Here is a 20,016-nt window from a genome sequence, read left to right as displayed (position 1 = left end):
TACACTTTTTAAAACCACTTTGCTACTGAAAATAATTGTTTTTAGTCGGCCGCCAGCTGATCATTTGGTGTATCAAAAAATAGTTAATGTATTTCGTTTGGGTCAAAGCGGCTTTATGTGATTGATAGGTTTTCCGCGTAATCTGTCAATTAGATGAGACCACATGCCGACTCTTATTCCACTAGGGATTGAACATTGTTTTGTTTGGTTTCATTTTAATACAACCTCCAGTTTTCTTGGCGCCGTATGGTATTTGTGTGCGACGACTTAACACGGGGGTGACATCGTTTTAAGTTTTCCTGCTTAGGGTCAGTGCGAAATAAATGGATTTAGGAGCACAATACTTGGTGTGCAGTCGTTCCTGGCGTATTGTGACTATCACATATGGCACATAAACATCTTACTCGAGAAATTAAAAGCCAAACCTTCTTTCAGCCTTGTGCATTTGTTTACCTTGATGTTATTCCTTCCAGGCGTGGGTTGGAAAGTTGTATTGTGACCAGCTCCTCAATTTCCGGCTGGTCGTCGGCGAGAACTGTTATTTCAATCGCTGCTTTCGATTCACCGGCAGCAAAGGTGACCTTGAAATAAGACATACACGATATTCACTTGGAATCTATTTTACATGCTAGAAACAAAACTGATACGGTAATCTACATTCTTCAACCTAAGTTCACAGCTTTGGGCCAATTCAACTTTCTGTTACGCGTACTGGCATTTAGAGTTGCTATTTGTTTTAGCGTCATACCTGTCCCGATATGGGCGTGATGTCACCAATTGCACCATCGGCTTCCCAGTCAACAGTTACACGACCAAAAGTCGATTTGCTGCGCCTAATATTGATGCTATATCCGTTGTCTGTGGAAGTTTCCTCGACGGCTTTATCGATTGAGTCCTGCAGCAAACACAAGTAAAATCTAAAGCTGATTAAAATACAATTGTGTTTATACGGTGAGAAAATCGGCATTGGAAAACTTTTGATTCTGGAAACATGCTTATTTGTCACCTGAGACTTCATATAACACATAACTTCATATAACATATAACACGACTTCAAAAAATCACTGCATAAAAAAAATTGTGAGTAAATTTGAGGCGTAAAACACGCGATTATATTGATTTTACCATATGAATGTTAATGCTATTTATTGTTCGATATATTACTTAACTAAACCTATACCTGCGCGAATCCAATCACTCCATAAGCGTCATCATTTGCTTCGATGATGACGTCAAGATCACTTTTGATTGGATCGATGTACACCCGACGGTCCCATCGGTTGCTGAGGACAACCTAGATAAATGATTTGCATTAGCAGGTTAAAAATAACACGAATTTGCTAATACGTGTACAACCAGTATAACCTCAACACAATATTATAGGTTCAAGAAATAAACCCATAACCACTTATTAAAGTGAAAGCTTATCTAATTGGATATATTCGACACTTTTATGTTCTTCAAGCTCACTTGCTGAAACGCCTTTATAAAGGATAAAATTACGCAACAGTTTGGAATCGAATCGTTTTGCCCTTATACGTCTTTGCAAAACATTATGTAAGCATCATCATTCACCAACATATCTCGTTGTATAATAAACCGCTCTAAAATGCACTACGTACTTTAAAGTTTTCATTTGATTCTGGTGTTATGTCATCTATAAGCACGACCGCCACAGAATGCTCAACCTCTCCAGGTTCAAAAGTCAGAATATCTGGGGTCCGCAATCCAATGTAGTCGCCTTGGTTAAAAACGCCAACGCTTTTTTCCGAGTCGTTTCTCAAATGCGGATTGACAATGTCGTAGACACCGGACTGCGAAATTCGCATGAGGCCAAACGTGTCGTTGAGTCTCGAGCCTCGTGATAGACCAGATTCCACCATGTACGTGCTGGTTACCACGGCAACAACGACGATGGGTTGCGGCGATGTATGAATAACGTGAGGCAGCAGCTGGCGGGAAGGCATGGCTTGCAGGAACGGCACAAAGAACTGCGATTCAAAGTCGAGAAGGTAACACGTGGAGGCGTTTTCCGACGCTGCGCAAAGCAAGGTCACCGTGTTGTCCTTGAGATAGTTCCTCTGCAAAAGAAAGTGGTACTACAAGTTAAACAAACAAAATATATAAAAGTCTGAAAACATGTGTAATAAATGTAGCTATCTCACTATGAACTTAGCCACATTCCTAACTTTTTTTATGTTTATCAGGGCGAATCTTTAACTATCATATACGGGGAACCTGAATCTTATTTTCTGCTTGAAGGTCTTGAACGGAAGCAGTGAGAATTTCCAGTTTGTTCACTCGCGTAATGTTAATTGTTTGGTGAGGGCGGTGTACGATATTGCCTTCGACGTCGTTTTGAAACACCTAAATGGGAAGGTTAAATTGATTAAGTACAAAATCAATTTAGTTTTAAAATAACAATTTTAAGTTACGGTTGTCTTACTTACAACCTTGATTTTCGTTATACGATGAATATTGTTTTAAAGCCATTTTTTTATTTTTTTTATTATTTGAACCATTTTGAGTTATAAGCTATAGTTATTAATTTTTTTTAAATTGTATCCCAAATATATCGATAAATAATTAATTAAAAACCAGGACAAAATTAAAGTGTAATTTTTGTGAGGGTTTTCTTGTAACTGCTTCAACAAAACAAAAAATAATTGAAACATCTTTAATACAACATTTCTATTTCAAGATTATTAAAAAATGTAAAACCAATGTGAAGAAGCTGCATTTTAAAATGCAATATTTACCTGAAACACTTCTAAAACTGCAGGATAATGCGAGAGCGCGGCTCCATTTTGAACCTGTGCTGACGTTACCACAAGGAAGTGAGCGTCGTCTACGTTGTAATGAATGATGTCAGTGGCGTAAGAAACGTCAATTGCCTTACGCTGGGCAAAGGCGGACGAGCTTTTGTCCCACTTGTAAACGACGGAAGACACAGGTGTGTTGCTAGCAACTTCCGAATCGAAGCTGTAAGAAAATATATCTTTTATTTTACGTCATTAGCGTTCGGGAAGAATATACCGAAAGAATCAAGGGATTAGCTCGCAACGATTAGTAATATTGTTATAATGGCTGAACGCTGTAAAGCAAACTAACGTCTGACAGCCTGGTGTTTTTCTTTTTTTTCTTTTTGCTATGTATATGTATTTTACTTTACTTGCCCGTATAGGCGAAATATATATTCCTTTAAAATTGTCTGATCCTGGTTTTACTCGGGTTTTTAAACTTTGAGTTTTATTGTATATATACGCGTCAGCGAAACAGTGATCGACAAGCAGAAACCTGCTGCCAATGGTTTTACATTTCATAAATATGCGCCCGTTTATATAGTGAATAAATAACATGGAATGTTGTAGGCGCAGAAAAAAACGTTTTCAAGGTAGGCTACCACTCACCGGTTGGCAATCGCCAAATAGATGTCCCTCGCCATGTTGAATACAGTCGACATTGCAGCGCCCCTTGTTGGCAACGTTTGCTCCAATACAAGCTTTTTCTGTCCGACTTCGAACCTCAGAAGTATCGAATCAATTGTTGAAATCTAAATATGAAAAATTTAACAAAACTGAAGAATAAAAATATAACTACTTAAATTCAATTGGCGATTACGTTTAGAAATTTCAAACATATTTACTAAATTTGGACTGATAATAAAATAGTTTTTCCAACGCATAGCCTTTTTTGGAATGATGTAAGCTACACACTGCAGTAAATTAAACAAGCAATTTTCTTACGTGGTTGTTGTCGAGGCTGTTGGTGACGACGAGTCGGTGAATCCCCGCCACCGCGAAGTGCACGGCGCTTGTCGCCCCTTTAGTATCGACGTTCTGCAAAACTCGCAAGCTTTCGCTGTCGGTCAGCTCGTAGAGGCGCGAAACTGACTCTCGTCTGCGTTAAAAAACAAAATTAACCCAACTGCAACAAAAACTTATAGCAATGGTAATATTAACACTTCTATATTTCATGACGATACAAAAACTTACTAATCAAGGCAAAACTGAAACTATTGGTAGTAAGGAATCTCCCGCAGACAATAAAATACAATAAAATGTAAAAGAAAGATTCTTGTTTTCGTATCAGATAATCTTAAACTGTTTATAAAAACAGGTAAAACATAAGCTTATATTTTTGGCATTTTTACATGTTTGCTTTTGGTACAGAAGCTGATGATGCTTTATAGGCGAAATATATATTTCTGGTAAAATTTAAGAAATGATTTATGTTTTATCTGTTTTCATAAACAGTTTAGAATTTCAAGGCAAAATCAGTATATATTAGTGATAACATTTTCGTCAATGTGTACCTTCCGCTTTCTCCAGCGTTGCAGATAAACAAATAGGTCCTTCCACTTACTACAAACGTAGTTGCACTTGTTGCACCGTCCGTCTCAATTGTCTAACATAGAAAATAGAAAATCACAATATTACTGTATATAAAAAACAGTACGTGAAAGTCGTATAGCTCAGGAGTTCAGGACCAGATAACAGCAGCAAAAAGCAGATACTACTATGTATTCGAGTTTACCTTTAGTGGAGTATACACTCCCTGCCATTTGTACAGCGTCGAGTGTATACCGGCAGTGAGTGACATCAGAGAACCGTCTCCGCCAATCGGAGACGAGATGGGCGCCACGAGATCAGAAGTCAAAAAGACGAGGTACTGATTCAAGTTGTGTTCAAATTGATGTACACTGACACCTCCTGATCCGTTAAAGGTTTGAAAAGGAGCGAGACCCGGTGGAATGTTAAAAGATGGAAGCAGTGGCAAAGCTGTACCTGTGGTCGAAATGATTAAATCTTTAAACTTTGTTTACAATCTTTAAATTTTGTTTGCTATTTGTTACACACCAGCGCTGGTCTGAACCTCTACATCGATCCGACCAAGCATTCCTTGATGACGCACGACGTCGAAATGTAACACTTGGTCATTGGGACTCTCTCGCACACGAAACTCACGGGACGCGTTGCTAAAAAGTAAAACATAGTTAATGACCCCGTTCTAACATAATAGAGTATAAAAACCTGCAGCATTTTAGTGATGTGTGATGTTAAATATTTTTCTTATTGGAACAGACCACAGCTGAATGCAGCTATATAATTTTTATTAATCAACCCTTTTATGCAGGTATTCTAAAACTTTTTTACCGTGGACCACCAACATTTTTTTGGCTCGCGTGGAATACGGTAGCAAAAAAAGTCCAAAATGACCTCATAAATTTACGTCACAATACAAATAGATTTCATAAATCTGCTGATTTCGGTCCAAGAATGTGAAGGTAAAATGGAGTCTTAGGTAATACATTCAGTGTAAAGCCGTTTTATTTTTAATTGAACTGTTTTCTTGATAAATTAATTAGTTCTTGAATTAGGCGTTCATGGACCCCCTAAAACTAGTTTACGAGTTTTAGGAAACCCTGCTTTAATGGGAAGTGTGGACTGACCGTTTGCCGCGCGGGTAAACCCTGAAGTCCCCATAAGGTGCGTCGTTCTCTTCCACGCAAATCTCAGTTGTCGTACCACTGTCGTCCAGCGTAGCACCGTTCTGTGGGTCGAACAAGGTCACGGTAAAGCATTCCTCCAGCTCTGGGTCGTTGTCCGCCGTCGCACTTATTTCAAACACCTTAAAGTTTGCCAGTTTTTAGGGAAAAGTTGATCGCATTTAATTAATAGTTTAGCAAAAAATGTTTTTAGAAAAAGTACTAATTGTTAAAGACTTAAACATTGACTAGGTATAGGTTATTTTGATTATGTGCTTTACGTCAAATGACAGTTATTTGGTTTAAAAAGGAATTATAATGATTTAATTAGACACGACGCGACGAAACATGTCTGTCTGTTGACTTGTCGCGTCGTGCCTGAAAGCGACTGTGTCCAATCCCCCCAAGCGCCCGAAACTTGAACTGGTCAAAGCTAGGCTATATAATTCATCATGGCGGAGGCAAATAACGTGTAAATTTTGGAAGAAATGTGTATTTGGAAACGTAACCAGCAGTTTATACGACAACACAAGTAGTGGGTATACTCTATTTATGAAAAAAAGGTATAGAGAGTTTTCTTTCCATGTACTTTTTCAAACTTTATTAAAACATGAAGATAAGTTTAAAAAGTACGCAAGGGTGTCTTCAAAATTGTTTTTTGAACTAGTCAAGCTGGTAAAATCATACATGGAAAAGAAAGCAAAATAGTATAGACTTTTGAAAGTCTATACTGTTTTGCAACCATTCGAAGTCATTGTCGTCATTAACGTGCATTAGGACGAGGAGATATCTTCATTTTTACATATTAAGTTTGCAATGGAAAAGAAAGATACGAATTAAAAGGCTTTTCGACCTTTCCAGGAATATATTTTATTGGAATTAAAAAAAATAACCTGCTTAACCTTTTAAAATAACATTTCTAATATAAAACCTACAAAAACCCGTAAAAAACTAATGGTTTCTATCAAAAAGCATCTTCAGACACGGTAAAAAAAGTAGTGCACGCGCTATCTTGCTAAAAACGCGTTTAGTCGTGTCTGTCTGCTGTGCGTAAGATTTGCGTCAAGTCTGGTCGGTGGAGACGCGATAACAAAAGAAATAGCGTTCCATCTCTTTAGTCGCGATCAGACTGCTTTAAAGCGTTTTTGTCTAACCGGTGGGGATTCAGCCTAAGACTAAAATAACAGCTAAAGAGAAAAGTTTTTTTATTACCATTTAGTTTTCTAGCTATTTTACAATAGGCGTTTTAATTATTTAAATGGGTCCAAATAAGAAATGATGATTTTCCCTTCACGGAAATGTAAGCATATCTAAATATATTAAGAACGGTTATAATTCAATAATCACACTGTTACCAGAAAAGTTAGCTGTTTTAATGAATTCAAACCATCTTAACTAATTAAATATTAGTTCAAAATTAATTATTCGATTAAACCTAAGCAATTTCCGAGGATTAGAATAGCGAACTGTGCCTAAATTTTGCTTGGTTAAACGTAACATACAAGATGCCATTAAACATAAAAGTCCTAACTTGGCAACATTTAATTTTATTTTTACGAAGTCGATGACTTTAATTTTATTTTTACGGTCATGCAAGAAACTGGACTAACAATGTTTGAAAAAGTTTTGCGCGGTTACGTCGAGGTTTTACCAGAAAACGAGCGCCTGTGGAGAAGCGAGCGCGCTGTTTAAAGGCGCCGCTTTATTGTTTGGTGACTTAGTGTCCATCGAAGAGAACAGAAACACACACCGCATATCCTACGCCATCCTCGATGACGACATAGCCTTCGCTGGGAACCAGATCGTTCTCGACGTAGTTGCCCCCGGAAGTCACACGCTCAACCCGGAAGCGAACTGAGATTTGACCAAACACGCCCTCCGGCGGGCTTCGAGTCACAATCAGTTCCGCTCTGCTGTTGGAAATGCTACAAACAGGAACACACAATTAGACCACCTACAAAGCAACAAAACCTAAAGCAGAAAAATCTATATTACTATAGTATTATGACCAACGACATAATAATAATATTAACAAAAGTAAAATAAAAAACGTTTTGATATAAATTGAACTTAATTGCAATTTAACTTTTAATATAAAATTATGCCCACAAACTTCCGGTACCCAAAATGCATACCGTAAAATAGTGTGGTAAATTTGCAAAAATTGTAAAAAATACCACCTTGCATTAGTTTATTGAAATCTAGTCAACATGTATAAAAGGAAAATTGTAAAATACAACAAACATATTTTTTCACCCTGGTTTATACTTTGTCAGACTTAATACGTTGAAGTTTACGTCACGGAAATGATGTACCAGCTACAATAATAAATGCTGTTTATACAGAAATCGTTTTACAGTACCCTAAATCTAAGACGGTTTGTTAAGTAGAACCAACTCTGAAAATTCCGGGCGTTATCATATTTAAATTCTTGTTTCTGTGACCAATATGCGATGGTGAAGTTAAACAATACTATTAGTCACATGGGCATATGATGTGCACCGACAAAATGAAAACTATAGTTTGTTTTACTTGTTTTGTTCCGGCTCGGACAGCACGATATGCAGATCACCGTCGAAAGACAACCTCCCGTGGGCGTCGTCATTGGAACGTATGGTAACGTTCGCCTTGGTCAGGTTGCCCAGCTCTAGGCCGTGCGACGGACTTCCCAATAAAATCTCGAAGCTCTCCTCACCCTCCGGTTTTAGGTCATCCAAAATGCTAACCGTGTAAAAAGCGCTGTCTTGGCCGTCCTTCAGCTCAATAGTCTGCAATACGAATACCCGACACCTTTAACTTTTATCCGTTTGTGAAATGGAATATTTTATGTTCGGCAAACATGTGACATAAATAAGCAAGTCTAAGTAAACAAAGCAACCTCAATTTTAAACAATTAAGTATTTATCTATATTCTATACACATACTCATAACTGTGTGTTATGTTTTCGTTGAATTATAACATTCCTATTTGGCTGTGCTAGCTGAAAAGTTACTTCAGATCACATAACTTTTCGAAAAGATAGAGACATAAAGTAATTTGAAGCAGAACGAAACACAAAACATTCGGATTCTAGAAAAAATTACATTGTTGCACATATAGCTCGTTAAAAGGTATCCATTAGATTTTTGTTTCAAGAAAAAAATATATATATTTGGAAAATAGAGTTGACCCAACAATTACCTCGGCCTCGCACCAGAAATCTTCTCCGAGCAGTGCTTGGCGATTTTGGGGGAAAATGAACACGGTGACCTCGCCGTAGCTTCCTCGATCACGCACGATCTTCAGCTGAATGCTTTGATTTCTTCCTTCGATCTCGTCGGCTACAACTTGCAAGGAATCAAGATCGAATCGCACGACGCCCTTGGTCCCGTCGTTAGCGTCGATCACGATTTGCGACAACGAATTGTCGCCGTCTAAAAAGTTAAAAAAATGAAAGTGTGAGGTCAAATTTATAACGCTTGGCATACATGTTATATTAGTTTCGTTTTTAACCTGCCATTTCTAAATGATGCAATTTATATATAATAAAAAATGCACACACATATTTGTGTTAACAACTGTGATCTAGCCCAGTGGTTCTCAACCGCCGGTCCGCGGACCGGTGCCGGTCCGCATCAACTTTACTGCCGGTCCGCCAAATATATTACAATTTTATATCTTAGTTGCAAAATGCAAGATGTTAAAAGCTTGTTCATCATATGTAGAACTTCGCCAGTTCCGTAATTTGCTACATTATGACGCAGCATAAAGTTACTTTATTGTTCTTCACAATGATGCAAGTGTTGTAGTAGGATACAACTCGTTTAAGTATTAAGCTTTAAAACCAATTGTAGGTAAAAAACTTCAATGAACCACGTAAAACACGTATGATATCAAAGGACAGCAGCAAGTTGCTTATTAAATTGACGTTTTCATTCTTGCTTTTAAATTGCATATACTTTTGTCCTAACTACATTTTGGGTTGATTTTCATTTTTGAAGGTCCACCGGTCCGCAAAACTTGTTTTGAAATTTCACCGGTCCGTGAGCTAAAAAAGGTTGAGAACCACTGATCTAGCCCTTTTTGCCAAACGTTTCCGGCTTACATATAATTAGTACACCGAAAGCCATTGCAGCCTTACATATATATAGATCAAGCCTGAACTGGGCTCTCTAATGTGGCCTATACGTAACAACACTTTTCGGTTTAATACTTTGATTTTAAATATGTTCTGATTCGCTTGTGTATTGACCCCGTCTCAATAATGAGAGAATGGTAGAGCGTACTTTCAAAGGCTAACCTTCAGGCAGTTGGTTTCATGTTTCCAAACCCGGCGATATTTCGACTATGTTGTATTTTATACGCGTCACAACTACGTCAGAGTTAGTATATTACTCGCGATTTTTTTTACTTGATGTGACCCTTAAACCGTTTTAAATTACATTTATTATGGAATAAGTCTTGATGTACACTAGGCTGGCTGCCTATAACATGTTAGTCAAATCTTCGTACAGCGTTTACCGATTTTAGGTGGCAGTAACGGCCTAGTGTCTTGGAGCAATAGAACATCGGTGAGATTAACGTGAAATATTTCGTTCAACTCCGGCGTGTCGTCATCGATGACAGTCATGACAATGGGCAGTGACGTCACGCCGTCTTCGAAGTCGATGTAGAGCGATGAGCTGTGCGTAAAATCCTGGTCGGGTTCAGCGACGGAGATGTCTGGGTTGAGAGTTGATAAAGTTCCTGCAAAAATGAGAAAAAAATGTGAGTAAAACTTATTTTGCAGGTCATCCACTGTCATATGCAATCATAGGCGCCAAACGTGGGTGTGCAGAGCTTTTTTAGACGCCCTGGATTTCTCGTAGGGCGTCAAAACGCCCTGGAATTCGACCAAACTTTCAAAAAATGTGCAAAATAATACCTGTAGCACACTTTTAGTTTTCCAAAAGTGATTAAAACTTTCTTGAATTACCATATAGGTAGGCCAGCGAATCCCGAAACTTTGAATCCCCGAGGCTAAAGAGCATGAGCGCTTAAAGTTTGTGTCCAAAAAATTTTAAGAAATTGTATTCATAAAATTCATAAATAATATTTTATCGCAATTTGTCTATTTTTAGGAAACAGTATATTTGCAAATTTAAAACAGTAATCACTCGGAATGTAAAACAAAAACAAAACTTCGAAATACATATCTATATACGTTGACCTTTTATTTTTTTCAGCATACCCGGTATGATCACATAAGAAACGCGAGCTCGACCAATAGCGCCGAACCTCCTGCTGACGTAGATATTTAAAGGCTCCCCGCTTCCTTCATTAACGCTGATCCTCTGCGATGTTGGTGCGACCTGGAAGACACCGTGAGGATCGTCGCTTTCCTGGATGGAGATCGATGCTTCGGAGGAATCGGAGTCGATTTCGGCTACACCGGACATCGGGATATCTGTCAGAATTGTAAAAAGTAATTTTAAAACATAAATTACAGTGATTTAAGTAGTTGTTGTCTACTTAGAGAAAGTGCAAAAAATGGACAAGCCAACTCCTTATAGAAATATTTTTGTTTTAGTCAGTAAAATTGTAATATTGGTAAATATTGTCTATTCACGGAACGAAAACTTTACATATCGACGGCATAACGTTTAATATTAATAAAATAAGTAAAGCCAAATACAACAAAAAAAACAATTTAACAAAAAATATAAATCCACGTCAAACAATTGTTAAAAAATGTTGTTAGAACAAAAGAAAATTGGCCTCATGGTTGACGTCTTAAATTGAAAAAATAAGTGAAAAAAAAAACTGTATTCGAGTAATTCCAAAATTCTTTCTATGCACACCTGTGCTTGTGTTAAATATAGGTTGGTAATATTTACCGACGCTTGTTGCGCTGCTCAGAACAATCCGATATTCCTCCTGCACCTCCGGGATCGAGTCGGGTGTGAGAAAGATGAGGATATTCGCTTCAAGCTGACCCGACTCCATCACAACTTCCCCCGAAGTGAAGTTGAGTCCCTCCTCCACCGGATGACCGCTCACGCTCTGAGCAACCCATGTCACGTGACAAACGCCCAGTGCTGGTTGGCTGCGTGTCAGGTGAAGCGTAACGTTTCCGCCTACAAGTAAAGAGAGGTTTAAGGTAAAATGAACATAAAAGAGCTACGACATTAACAAAAAATCGAGCGTTCAATAAATCATTGTTATTTTACATATTTTCTACAGGGTATATTTGAAATAAAGCAGTTAATCCTTATCTTTATATTTTAACGCCAGAATAAAATTATTAAAGGTTTTGGATTAGGTGAGAAATACAAAAAAAAATAAAAAATTGGACGCAATATGATTAAAAATTACAGATAATCTGACAATTTAGCGTTCTTTCTTACGGATTCTTATAAACGTCTCCTGTGTGCAAGCATCTTTGTAAAATGCTATTGAGACTTATTCTAAAAGTATACTACAGTTTCTAAACCCATAAAATGACGTATACCTTCTCTGCCAATAGTCGACCTTGAGTCGGCACGGAATCCCACAAATCCACCGACGACGTCGTTCGCCAGTATTACTACCAGCATCTGGTCCGAATCGTCATCGACAACAGCACCCCCTGACGGGTTAGACAAGCGGATGTCGATGGCTTCGCTCGGTTCGGGGAGGTCGTCGTCCAAGACGGTCAAACTAAGCACTGCATTTGACAGAAAAAAAACTTTTGAATTAACTTTTGCTTTTATGAAAAAAATAAAGTATACCAGTATGCATGAGCAAAGGAAGACGGATTGTTCAATTTGACTTGCAAAAGTTACCTGACAATTTTGTCTAATATTAACAAAAAAGGATACTGCAGCAACATCAGAATGTAAGATCGCTGACATTTTATATAAAGCTTGCCCGAGAAAGTTTTATTGCATTAGCAAAGTAAAATAACATTGCACTTTAAAAAAGAGCTTTTAAAACAATGCACTTTTAGTCAAAAGTAAGTAATTTATTAAGTAATTACAGATTTATTAGCAGTATTTTTTACAATGAATATTTAAAAAAATACTTTTGAAGTATAATTTTGTTTATCAATTGTAAAAGGTTAGACCTTAAAAAAAAGTGTTATTTCGTGACAAAATCATCCACTTGATACGCTGGGTAAATTTTTGTACAATGACTAACCTTTTACTGTTTCTCCACGAGCAAACTTCAAAGTGGCGTCATCGCCACTAAAATCGTCGTTACGAATTGCGCTTCCACCGAACACTGACCAGTCCACTGTTACGTCACCGACACTTCCTCCTTGATTTTAATAGAGATTTTTAAGAGCAAAGGTATATATAATAGAATAGGTGCAATATACTGCTATATACGTTTCCGATTTGTATTCTGTTTGTAAAGTTTTACTGTTATACAAATTTTATAAAATGTGGTAGGTTATACAAATAAAACCTCCTAATTTGTGAACAGCAATAAACATTAAGATGATATCAATTAAAACGTTGTTAAAACAGTTAAAAAGTTTTAGTTTCAACTATAAAGCTATCAAAATGATTAATAAAAAACCCTTTGATTTTTGGTACTGTGCCTTTAAGTTTGGTTTGTGTCTTTAAGTTTGGCTGCAAACAGTATATTTGGGTAAACCATTGACAAAACGGGATATTGGTTTTTAATAAAAGATCAAACAATAAAAAATAAGGCAAAGCAGGAGAAAACGTACAAAAAATGGTGAACTATAACTAGGATTTGATATGTTCAGAAAATAAATCTGTCTTATTGTCAATGGTTTACTCAAAGATTTCATATTCAACAAACCTTGTCTTTCAACGACCATTTCAAGAGACAACTGCCCCCTTTCTTCAACTTCGATTGTTCTATCATTTGCGGAAGTTGAAGAAGAAGTCGGGTTGGAACTCCGAAGTACGAAGATGCCATAAGGATGATCGTTCTCGCGGATGGTGATCTTCGCGGAAGTCGGAGGAAGGCGACGGGGAAGATTTAGCTGATCCGAGTCCACATCAACCAGCTCCACAGAAAGAAGATTAACCTTGTGCGCAAAAGTCAAGAGGAACGTAAGGTAAACTTTGACAAACTACCGAAAAAAGTTGTATATCGAATTAACGAATTGATAAAACATGTTACAAAACGTAAACAACACAAAACAAAAGTTGTAAGAGTTTTTGCTTTTTTTAATAAAACATGTTACAAAAAAGTTGTACGTTTGAATCGCTTTATAACATTTTATTTGCAGTTACGAACCAAGAAATATTCATCCAGCTCCGGGTCTTTGTCATCAATAATGTTGACGTGGATGTCCGCGTATTGCTGGCCTGCTGCCAAGAGAACTGACGCGCCAGTTACTGGTACAAAATCCATGCTTGACTGTGCTTCAGATCCGTAAAGCGCTGTAGCCTGAAGTTTGCCCAAATTATATAAAATATTCTATATTGTCAGTGTAACTCTTAATTAAACTTGTTGGCGCCAAAATGTGTTCTTTTTCTATTTAAAACGGTTATTTTAAAGTTTCAACAATTTAGTTTAACTTTTTTCTTTAAACACAATTCCTACCGTATTACAATAAGGATAGATGTTACAACAAGTAGCAGTATAATACAGGGCTACAAATAGTTTAGGTATGGTAAATGGTATTTAAACAATGATTTACCAAGTTAGTGTATTGTAGGCCTACCTTAAGCTTAATCTTTTCGAAATACGAGAATCTTGAAACCGATTCGGTGTCAGGATAAGTGACGTCACCGTCAGGAAAGCCAATTTGGTCACGATCAATGGCTTCTGACGTCAGCCACTTGCACTCGTAGGACGATGGACTGTAGAGAAAAGAGACGCAAACTTTCTCTCGTAAGCACGCTTCCGCACACGTGACTTTTGGATCGAGTGATGACGCAATGTCGACTGCGTTCCAAGTGACGTCCATATCTGCACAACAATAAAAATATAGTATTAGTGGAAACGTATGGAAATATCTTTCTACTCATAAGGTATAGCATAGTAGTCAAAGTGATATCGTCGTTAAAATATAAATTTTGTTAAAGTAAAACCCACGTACCAATTCGAGAGACGACTTTAGGAGCAAGATAAAAACTTAGCAAATCTTCGCCACCTTCCATTAGCTCAGAAACGAGGTCCATTTCTAAGGTGCTATACACGACCCGAATATCACCATATAAACCTCCGCTGAAAAAATAACGGGATTGCAATAAAAACAAATGATATGAAACTAACGATGAACATTGTATTCAGTATATTTACTTTTTTGAACGGAATATAAGCTTTGTAAACGGAATAGTAGAGCAAAGACGTACCTAAGCTAACCGCTTCTAGGTACTCCAGCCATAAAACCCGAAATAAGAAAAACATTAACGTCGGAATAAAACACAATTAAAAAACAAAACAAAATATGACTAATACCTAATGGCTGTAGTACCGTCTTAATAAAAATAGGTCCTAAACCCGTCGGAAAAAGACCTAAATGGCTAAAATCAGGCTTAAACAACATTTTACCTAACACCAAACCCCACCCTTAAGTACAGTTTCAGGCGTTATTTTGGCCATTTGAGCCTTATTCCGATGAATTTAGAAATTATTCCGACAGATTGAAGTCTCATTTAGACGAATAAGTACTTATTTTGTCGTGAATATTACTATTTGGCTTTATTATGTTGTTGGTCTTAATACTGTGGTTTTATTGATTCTTCTGCTTTAGATATGGCTGCTTTTTAGGTCTTATTATGTGTTTCCTCTTATAGGTTGTTTTACCTTCTGTTGATCCGCAACGTCACAGCAGCCACTCCTTCCTTTTCTTCGACCACATAATGGTCTTGACCAAGACTTACGTCACCATATGGCCGGTCGTTGGCCACAATGACCACTTGGGCCTCGTCCCGGCTCCGGTCAATCCTACCCGGGTGGTTGGAGAGGATTTCTACCAACCGGACACGAATTAACTCATCGTCTTCTGGTAGCTCATCAGGTTGGATCTGCATTAGACATTGAAAATGTGTAAACGACTAAATACCTGTAATTTCGCATGAAGAAATGTATTAATGCACAAAAATTTAATACAAACAATTGCTTTAAAGGCTATAATCTCTAAATCCTGTATTACACACAGACATTTATATATTTTACATTGATAGATGACGCGATTGTAATAAAATCTTTAAATTTGCAAAGATACATTGTCATGCACGACTAAACAAGTATTTCTTACTATACGTGAAAATATATAGTGGGCCAAAAGTAGGCTTACAGTTATAAAAAGTAGGTTTTGGGTCTAAAAGTAAATTTATTGTTTTGGGGTTCTTCTCATACACCTTGTTCTTTACAACAAATAGTCTGATATAATAAGTATAGGAAAACGGAAGCGTAACACAACACAATTAACATATTTTTTGCAGAAATTAGATAAGTCGCTATAAATATAGCTTCACATATCGTCGAAATTCATATTGTATGATTCGACCAAGAATTTTTAAAAAGTATAAAATAACTTTGTTGAATTATGCTTTAGTTAAAGGATGTTCGACTGTTACTGCTCCTTTGCTTTAAATGCACGCAAATATACCTTTACAGTAAACTGCTGCGTGGTGTCGTTAGTAACGAAGTGAAGCACTCCATCGCGAACATCAACGTCGTGCCCGTCGTCAGCGGGATTCGAACCGTTCACCCCGATACCCGAAGGAGCGGCGGAGTCAGCAGGCACAATAATAACCTGCCACCTTACCGAGACCACCCCTCGCCTCCCGTTCCGCCTGTTTACTGTGAAGACGACGGGCAGGGTTTCGTCTGTATCGGGCTCCTCGAGGCGACTTTCCGAAACTGATATGTCTATAAAATAAAATGTTATATAAGAAAATGCCTTAATTTTCCGTTTGTTTAGAAATTCGATAGATCACAAAGCGAAAATGTGGTAAAATTATTTTTGTACTTTCGGCTTGCCTTCAACAATCACAATTGTGAGTGAAAATCATAACCATATACGTATTTGTGTATTACTGTATTTTACTACATATAGCCTTTTACAAGCTTTTACAAGTAGTCAAAACATCTCTTTTGGGAATCATACATAATAATGTTTACATTTTTACTTAAACTATGTCAAACAATGACAAAAAAGCCTAGCATTTTGCATCAAAATTAGTCTTGTGACCAACAGCATATAAACTTATTGAACCTCCACGTACAAAAGTGTTCATTTTAACCTATATCACAAATCCCATGCTGTTGCAAAAGCGGATGTCGAAATCCTTAAAAGCGTTTTAAGTAGTTACGTTTTAAATATATATTTTTGAAAGCTTAATGCAACCTGAATGATAGTTAAGGTATAAACAACTCCGCTACAGCATACCAAACACTCCGTAGGGGTCGTCTGATTCGTTAATGGTCACCCGGCACCTAGTGTCCATCCCAGTCCTGGCGCCTCCGGTCACGCTGTCCGGCAGCAACTCGACCGTGAAGTGTTCTTCCAGCTCCGGCGTGAAATCATCCACTATGCGGAGCTGGATCGGTTTAGAGGATTCTCCTTCGAGGAGCGTTACCTAGTAGGAATTGAACGTTTGCACTCATCCAGGACTGTTTAATGTCAGCAGCAGATTGTTTTTTTTTATTTAATAGATATGAAAAAAGATTTACGTTAGAATTTAAACCAGGGTTTTTTAAACCTTTCTGAATATTATATTTCAAAGCCACAAAACCAATATGCTTACACTGCTACTTTCAATGAGGAATCTGCATTATACAAGCAGTGTTTTCATATCAATACAGACAACGCTTAGTGAAATATGGCGCTTAAATATTAACCATGAAATTATAACATATGTTTGACTTTTTCATGCCAAACATTAATTGGGCAATGTAATTATGTTAATTGACATCTATAGCACATTAAAGGTGTTTGTTATGTCCTAATTATGATAAGTTGAAGACGAATAATGGTGCAAAATTAAAAATAAATATTAGGTTAAAAAGATTTTAAGTCCACTATGTGCAGTTGGCCTTTAATATTTCGAGTCCCACGAGTTCAGTTTTAAGTTTATTCGCAATAAAATTGTCATTCTACGTTATCGTCACCGTCATCCAAACAAACTGATCTTCGGTTTACTTTTACTGAGTTCGGTACTTATAGAATCCTAAAAGGGCCCGGGCAATTAATGCGATAAAACCTGTTTACGCAGTTTTGGGTATTCACAATATAAAAAAACAAGTAAAGGTAAAAATAAGTCAACTAGACATAAAAGGACCAGAGAGGGATCCAGGATTTCTGTTTCCTGAGGGGCATGAATTTTTTCAGAGTTAGTGGCACAAAGTTGCGTCATAACGTGTTATAAAGCAACTAATCCTAAAAAGAATAGCCAGAGAACTGCTGTTCTCTGGCTATTCAGTGTTCAAATGTGCTATTAAATTTACATTCTGGAGTATATTAGTTTTTAAGGTGCGGCATATACCATACAAATAGCGTACACGGCGCGTTTGAGCTAAAAATATTTCCATAAAACTATGAAAAAACAATAAAAGTTCACAACGTTCGGCCCCCCAGTTAAAGAACCCCCGATCTGAACAATTAAATAATATAATACATCAATATATAATATATATAAATAATTAGACAAATTAAGCCATAGGGTTTGTCAAAACATAAACAATCTTACTTTAAATCTCTGGCCACAGACTTACCTCCGAAGAGATCAAGTTATAATCCTCTTGTGACCTCGCTATGCCTGGAATGACGTTGACGCTAACGGTGACGTCACCGAACGTTCCGAGCTTGCGTACAACGCTGAGGAAGCCGTGAGTTTCGTCATCGCCGTCGCTCACGTCCTCGTCTACTCGCATCGAGGTCGCGCTGAGCTCGAGTACGCCGTGTGGCGAGTCATTCTCGAGTATGACAACCTCGACCAGCGACTCACGACCCAAACCTACTCGGGGTGAGTTCGGCACTGCGTAGAATTTCGCCCGTGTAAGTAAAAATATAGTATTTAAATATTCGTTTATCGCAACCGTTTTTAACCGATTTGCTCGTCAAATGCAAAAGTAAAGGTACTCACCGTCGACCCCCGAGGAAACGAGTTCAGCAGACAACATTTGCACGAAGAAAACCTCGTCCGATTCGGGAATGTCGTCATCGACGATAGATACTGTGATGTTTATGGCGGTGACGTTTTCGGCCATTAAAACACTGGAGGCAGAGTCCTTGAAATCCAAGTTGGCAACAGCAATGCTTGAAAAAACAAATAATCGTTAACAAGTTCATTTCAGATTATATTGCTTTAGGTAAGTAATATAGTGATTTAAATAAATGTGAGAATATCATAGGCAATTGATCCTAAAGCATCTTTTTGGAAACATTATAATCTAACTCGAAAATCGAAAGGCTTATCTTTAAGGAACAATATAACATATCCATTTTTAAAATATTAAAAGTCTGACTGCAACAATCCGACCAATTTAAGAAAAAAATGTAAATTCAACTCCCGAAATAAAGCCACCGGTGGTCTCGTAAGGCTTCTATAGAATAGTTACCCATTTGCCGAGGCGTTGACATTGGCTGTGTTTTGCGTGACGTAATACACCCGTATGGTCCCCGCGTGGCCACCCCGGCGCCTGATCGTAATCGTCGCGTTTCCGGAAGTTTCCGACGCGGTAACCGTGGCCGGATCAAACACCAGGAGTCCGCGCGGATCGTCGTTAGCCATCACGTTTATTGTGGCAGTTATGAGCGCCCTGGAAGCCAGGCTACCCTGGGAAACCTGCGCTAGCAACACATTTGCGTATCAACTTATTATGTTTCTCACAATAATCCGAAAGCAAGCTCTCAACAAACGTTTTCGATTTTATAACATAGAATCTTACATTAGTTTCAGAAAATTTGTCTTTAGATTTTCCTGTCTTATCAAAGTCAGTCATTTATACGAATGATACATTCGAATTAAGAGACTGATGATGCCTTGGTTTGTGTTGAAATATATTTCTCCTATAAATATAAACGACTAGAACTTCTAAATGACTAAATTTGATCAAGACATAAAAGTCTAAAGAATATTAGCTCCATTTAGAAGTCCTTATCGTCTTTTACGTGTAAGGGCGAGGATATATCTTATTTTTTTACACATTCAGTTTTCCATTAGTGTAATAGAATACTACAATAGTTCAATCGGCATGCATCAATTCCTAATTGTTGTTTTACCTGATGCAAGTAACGTATTTTACTTATATTGAGAGCATTTGTAAATATCTAAAACACCACAAATATTTGTCCGGCATACTTTAAATACGATTCAATAATATAAACAAGTGTTGTTGACCTCGGTTAAACGAACGCGAATTCCTTCGTCGAATTCAGGTTGGTCGTCTGCAAGAACACTGATGTCAATGACCCCCGACTTCTGACCTTCCAAGAATTCGATTTGACCCTGGTGAGGTGCCACGTCATCACTGCTGTCGTGAGCTACTTTCCAGGTGAGAATGCTTTCTCCCAAGCTGCCACCATCTCGGACCACCTGAAGGAAAATGGTTTAATCGCCATTTAAATGTAACAAAATAAACACAAAACAGG

General features: G+C 37.6%; 1 protein-coding gene across 1 annotated transcript in view; it reads right to left on the bottom strand.

Moving 5' to 3' along the window:
- LOC146168435 (adhesion G-protein coupled receptor V1-like) overlaps positions 1-20,016 on the bottom strand; it is a 67,386-nt gene that overhangs the window by 27,947 nt on the left and 19,423 nt on the right. Inside the window, exons 37-67 of the mRNA XM_083386269.1 lie at positions 19,766-19,960; positions 18,984-19,210; positions 18,509-18,681; positions 18,138-18,400; positions 16,813-17,002; positions 16,030-16,292; positions 15,222-15,442; positions 14,512-14,639; positions 14,134-14,381; positions 13,704-13,856; positions 13,260-13,491; positions 12,627-12,746; positions 11,959-12,153; positions 11,345-11,584; positions 10,699-10,914; positions 9,990-10,214; positions 8,670-8,902; positions 8,021-8,256; positions 7,239-7,413; positions 5,453-5,631; positions 4,860-4,978; positions 4,537-4,787; positions 4,316-4,407; positions 3,747-3,900; positions 3,411-3,553; positions 2,760-2,982; positions 2,239-2,367; positions 1,623-2,081; positions 1,181-1,294; positions 749-895; positions 454-581 (exon numbers count right to left, since the gene is read on the bottom strand). Coding sequence (XP_083242395.1) covers positions 454-581; positions 749-895; positions 1,181-1,294; positions 1,623-2,081; positions 2,239-2,367; positions 2,760-2,982; positions 3,411-3,553; positions 3,747-3,900; positions 4,316-4,407; positions 4,537-4,787; positions 4,860-4,978; positions 5,453-5,631; positions 7,239-7,413; positions 8,021-8,256; positions 8,670-8,902; positions 9,990-10,214; positions 10,699-10,914; positions 11,345-11,584; positions 11,959-12,153; positions 12,627-12,746; positions 13,260-13,491; positions 13,704-13,856; positions 14,134-14,381; positions 14,512-14,639; positions 15,222-15,442; positions 16,030-16,292; positions 16,813-17,002; positions 18,138-18,400; positions 18,509-18,681; positions 18,984-19,210; positions 19,766-19,960 — 6,071 coding nt within the window. The remainder of the gene's footprint in view (positions 1-453; positions 582-748; positions 896-1,180; positions 1,295-1,622; positions 2,082-2,238; positions 2,368-2,759; positions 2,983-3,410; positions 3,554-3,746; positions 3,901-4,315; positions 4,408-4,536; positions 4,788-4,859; positions 4,979-5,452; positions 5,632-7,238; positions 7,414-8,020; positions 8,257-8,669; positions 8,903-9,989; positions 10,215-10,698; positions 10,915-11,344; positions 11,585-11,958; positions 12,154-12,626; positions 12,747-13,259; positions 13,492-13,703; positions 13,857-14,133; positions 14,382-14,511; positions 14,640-15,221; positions 15,443-16,029; positions 16,293-16,812; positions 17,003-18,137; positions 18,401-18,508; positions 18,682-18,983; positions 19,211-19,765; positions 19,961-20,016) is intronic.

This window comes from Ascidiella aspersa, chromosome 1 (assembly GCF_963924565.1).
Source record: "Ascidiella aspersa chromosome 1, kaAscAspe10.2, whole genome shotgun sequence".
NCBI classification, from domain to species: Eukaryota; Metazoa; Chordata; class Ascidiacea; order Phlebobranchia; family Ascidiidae; genus Ascidiella; species Ascidiella aspersa.
Note: the sequence above shows the minus strand (reverse complement) of the source record. Positions and strands in the feature narration are given on the sequence as shown.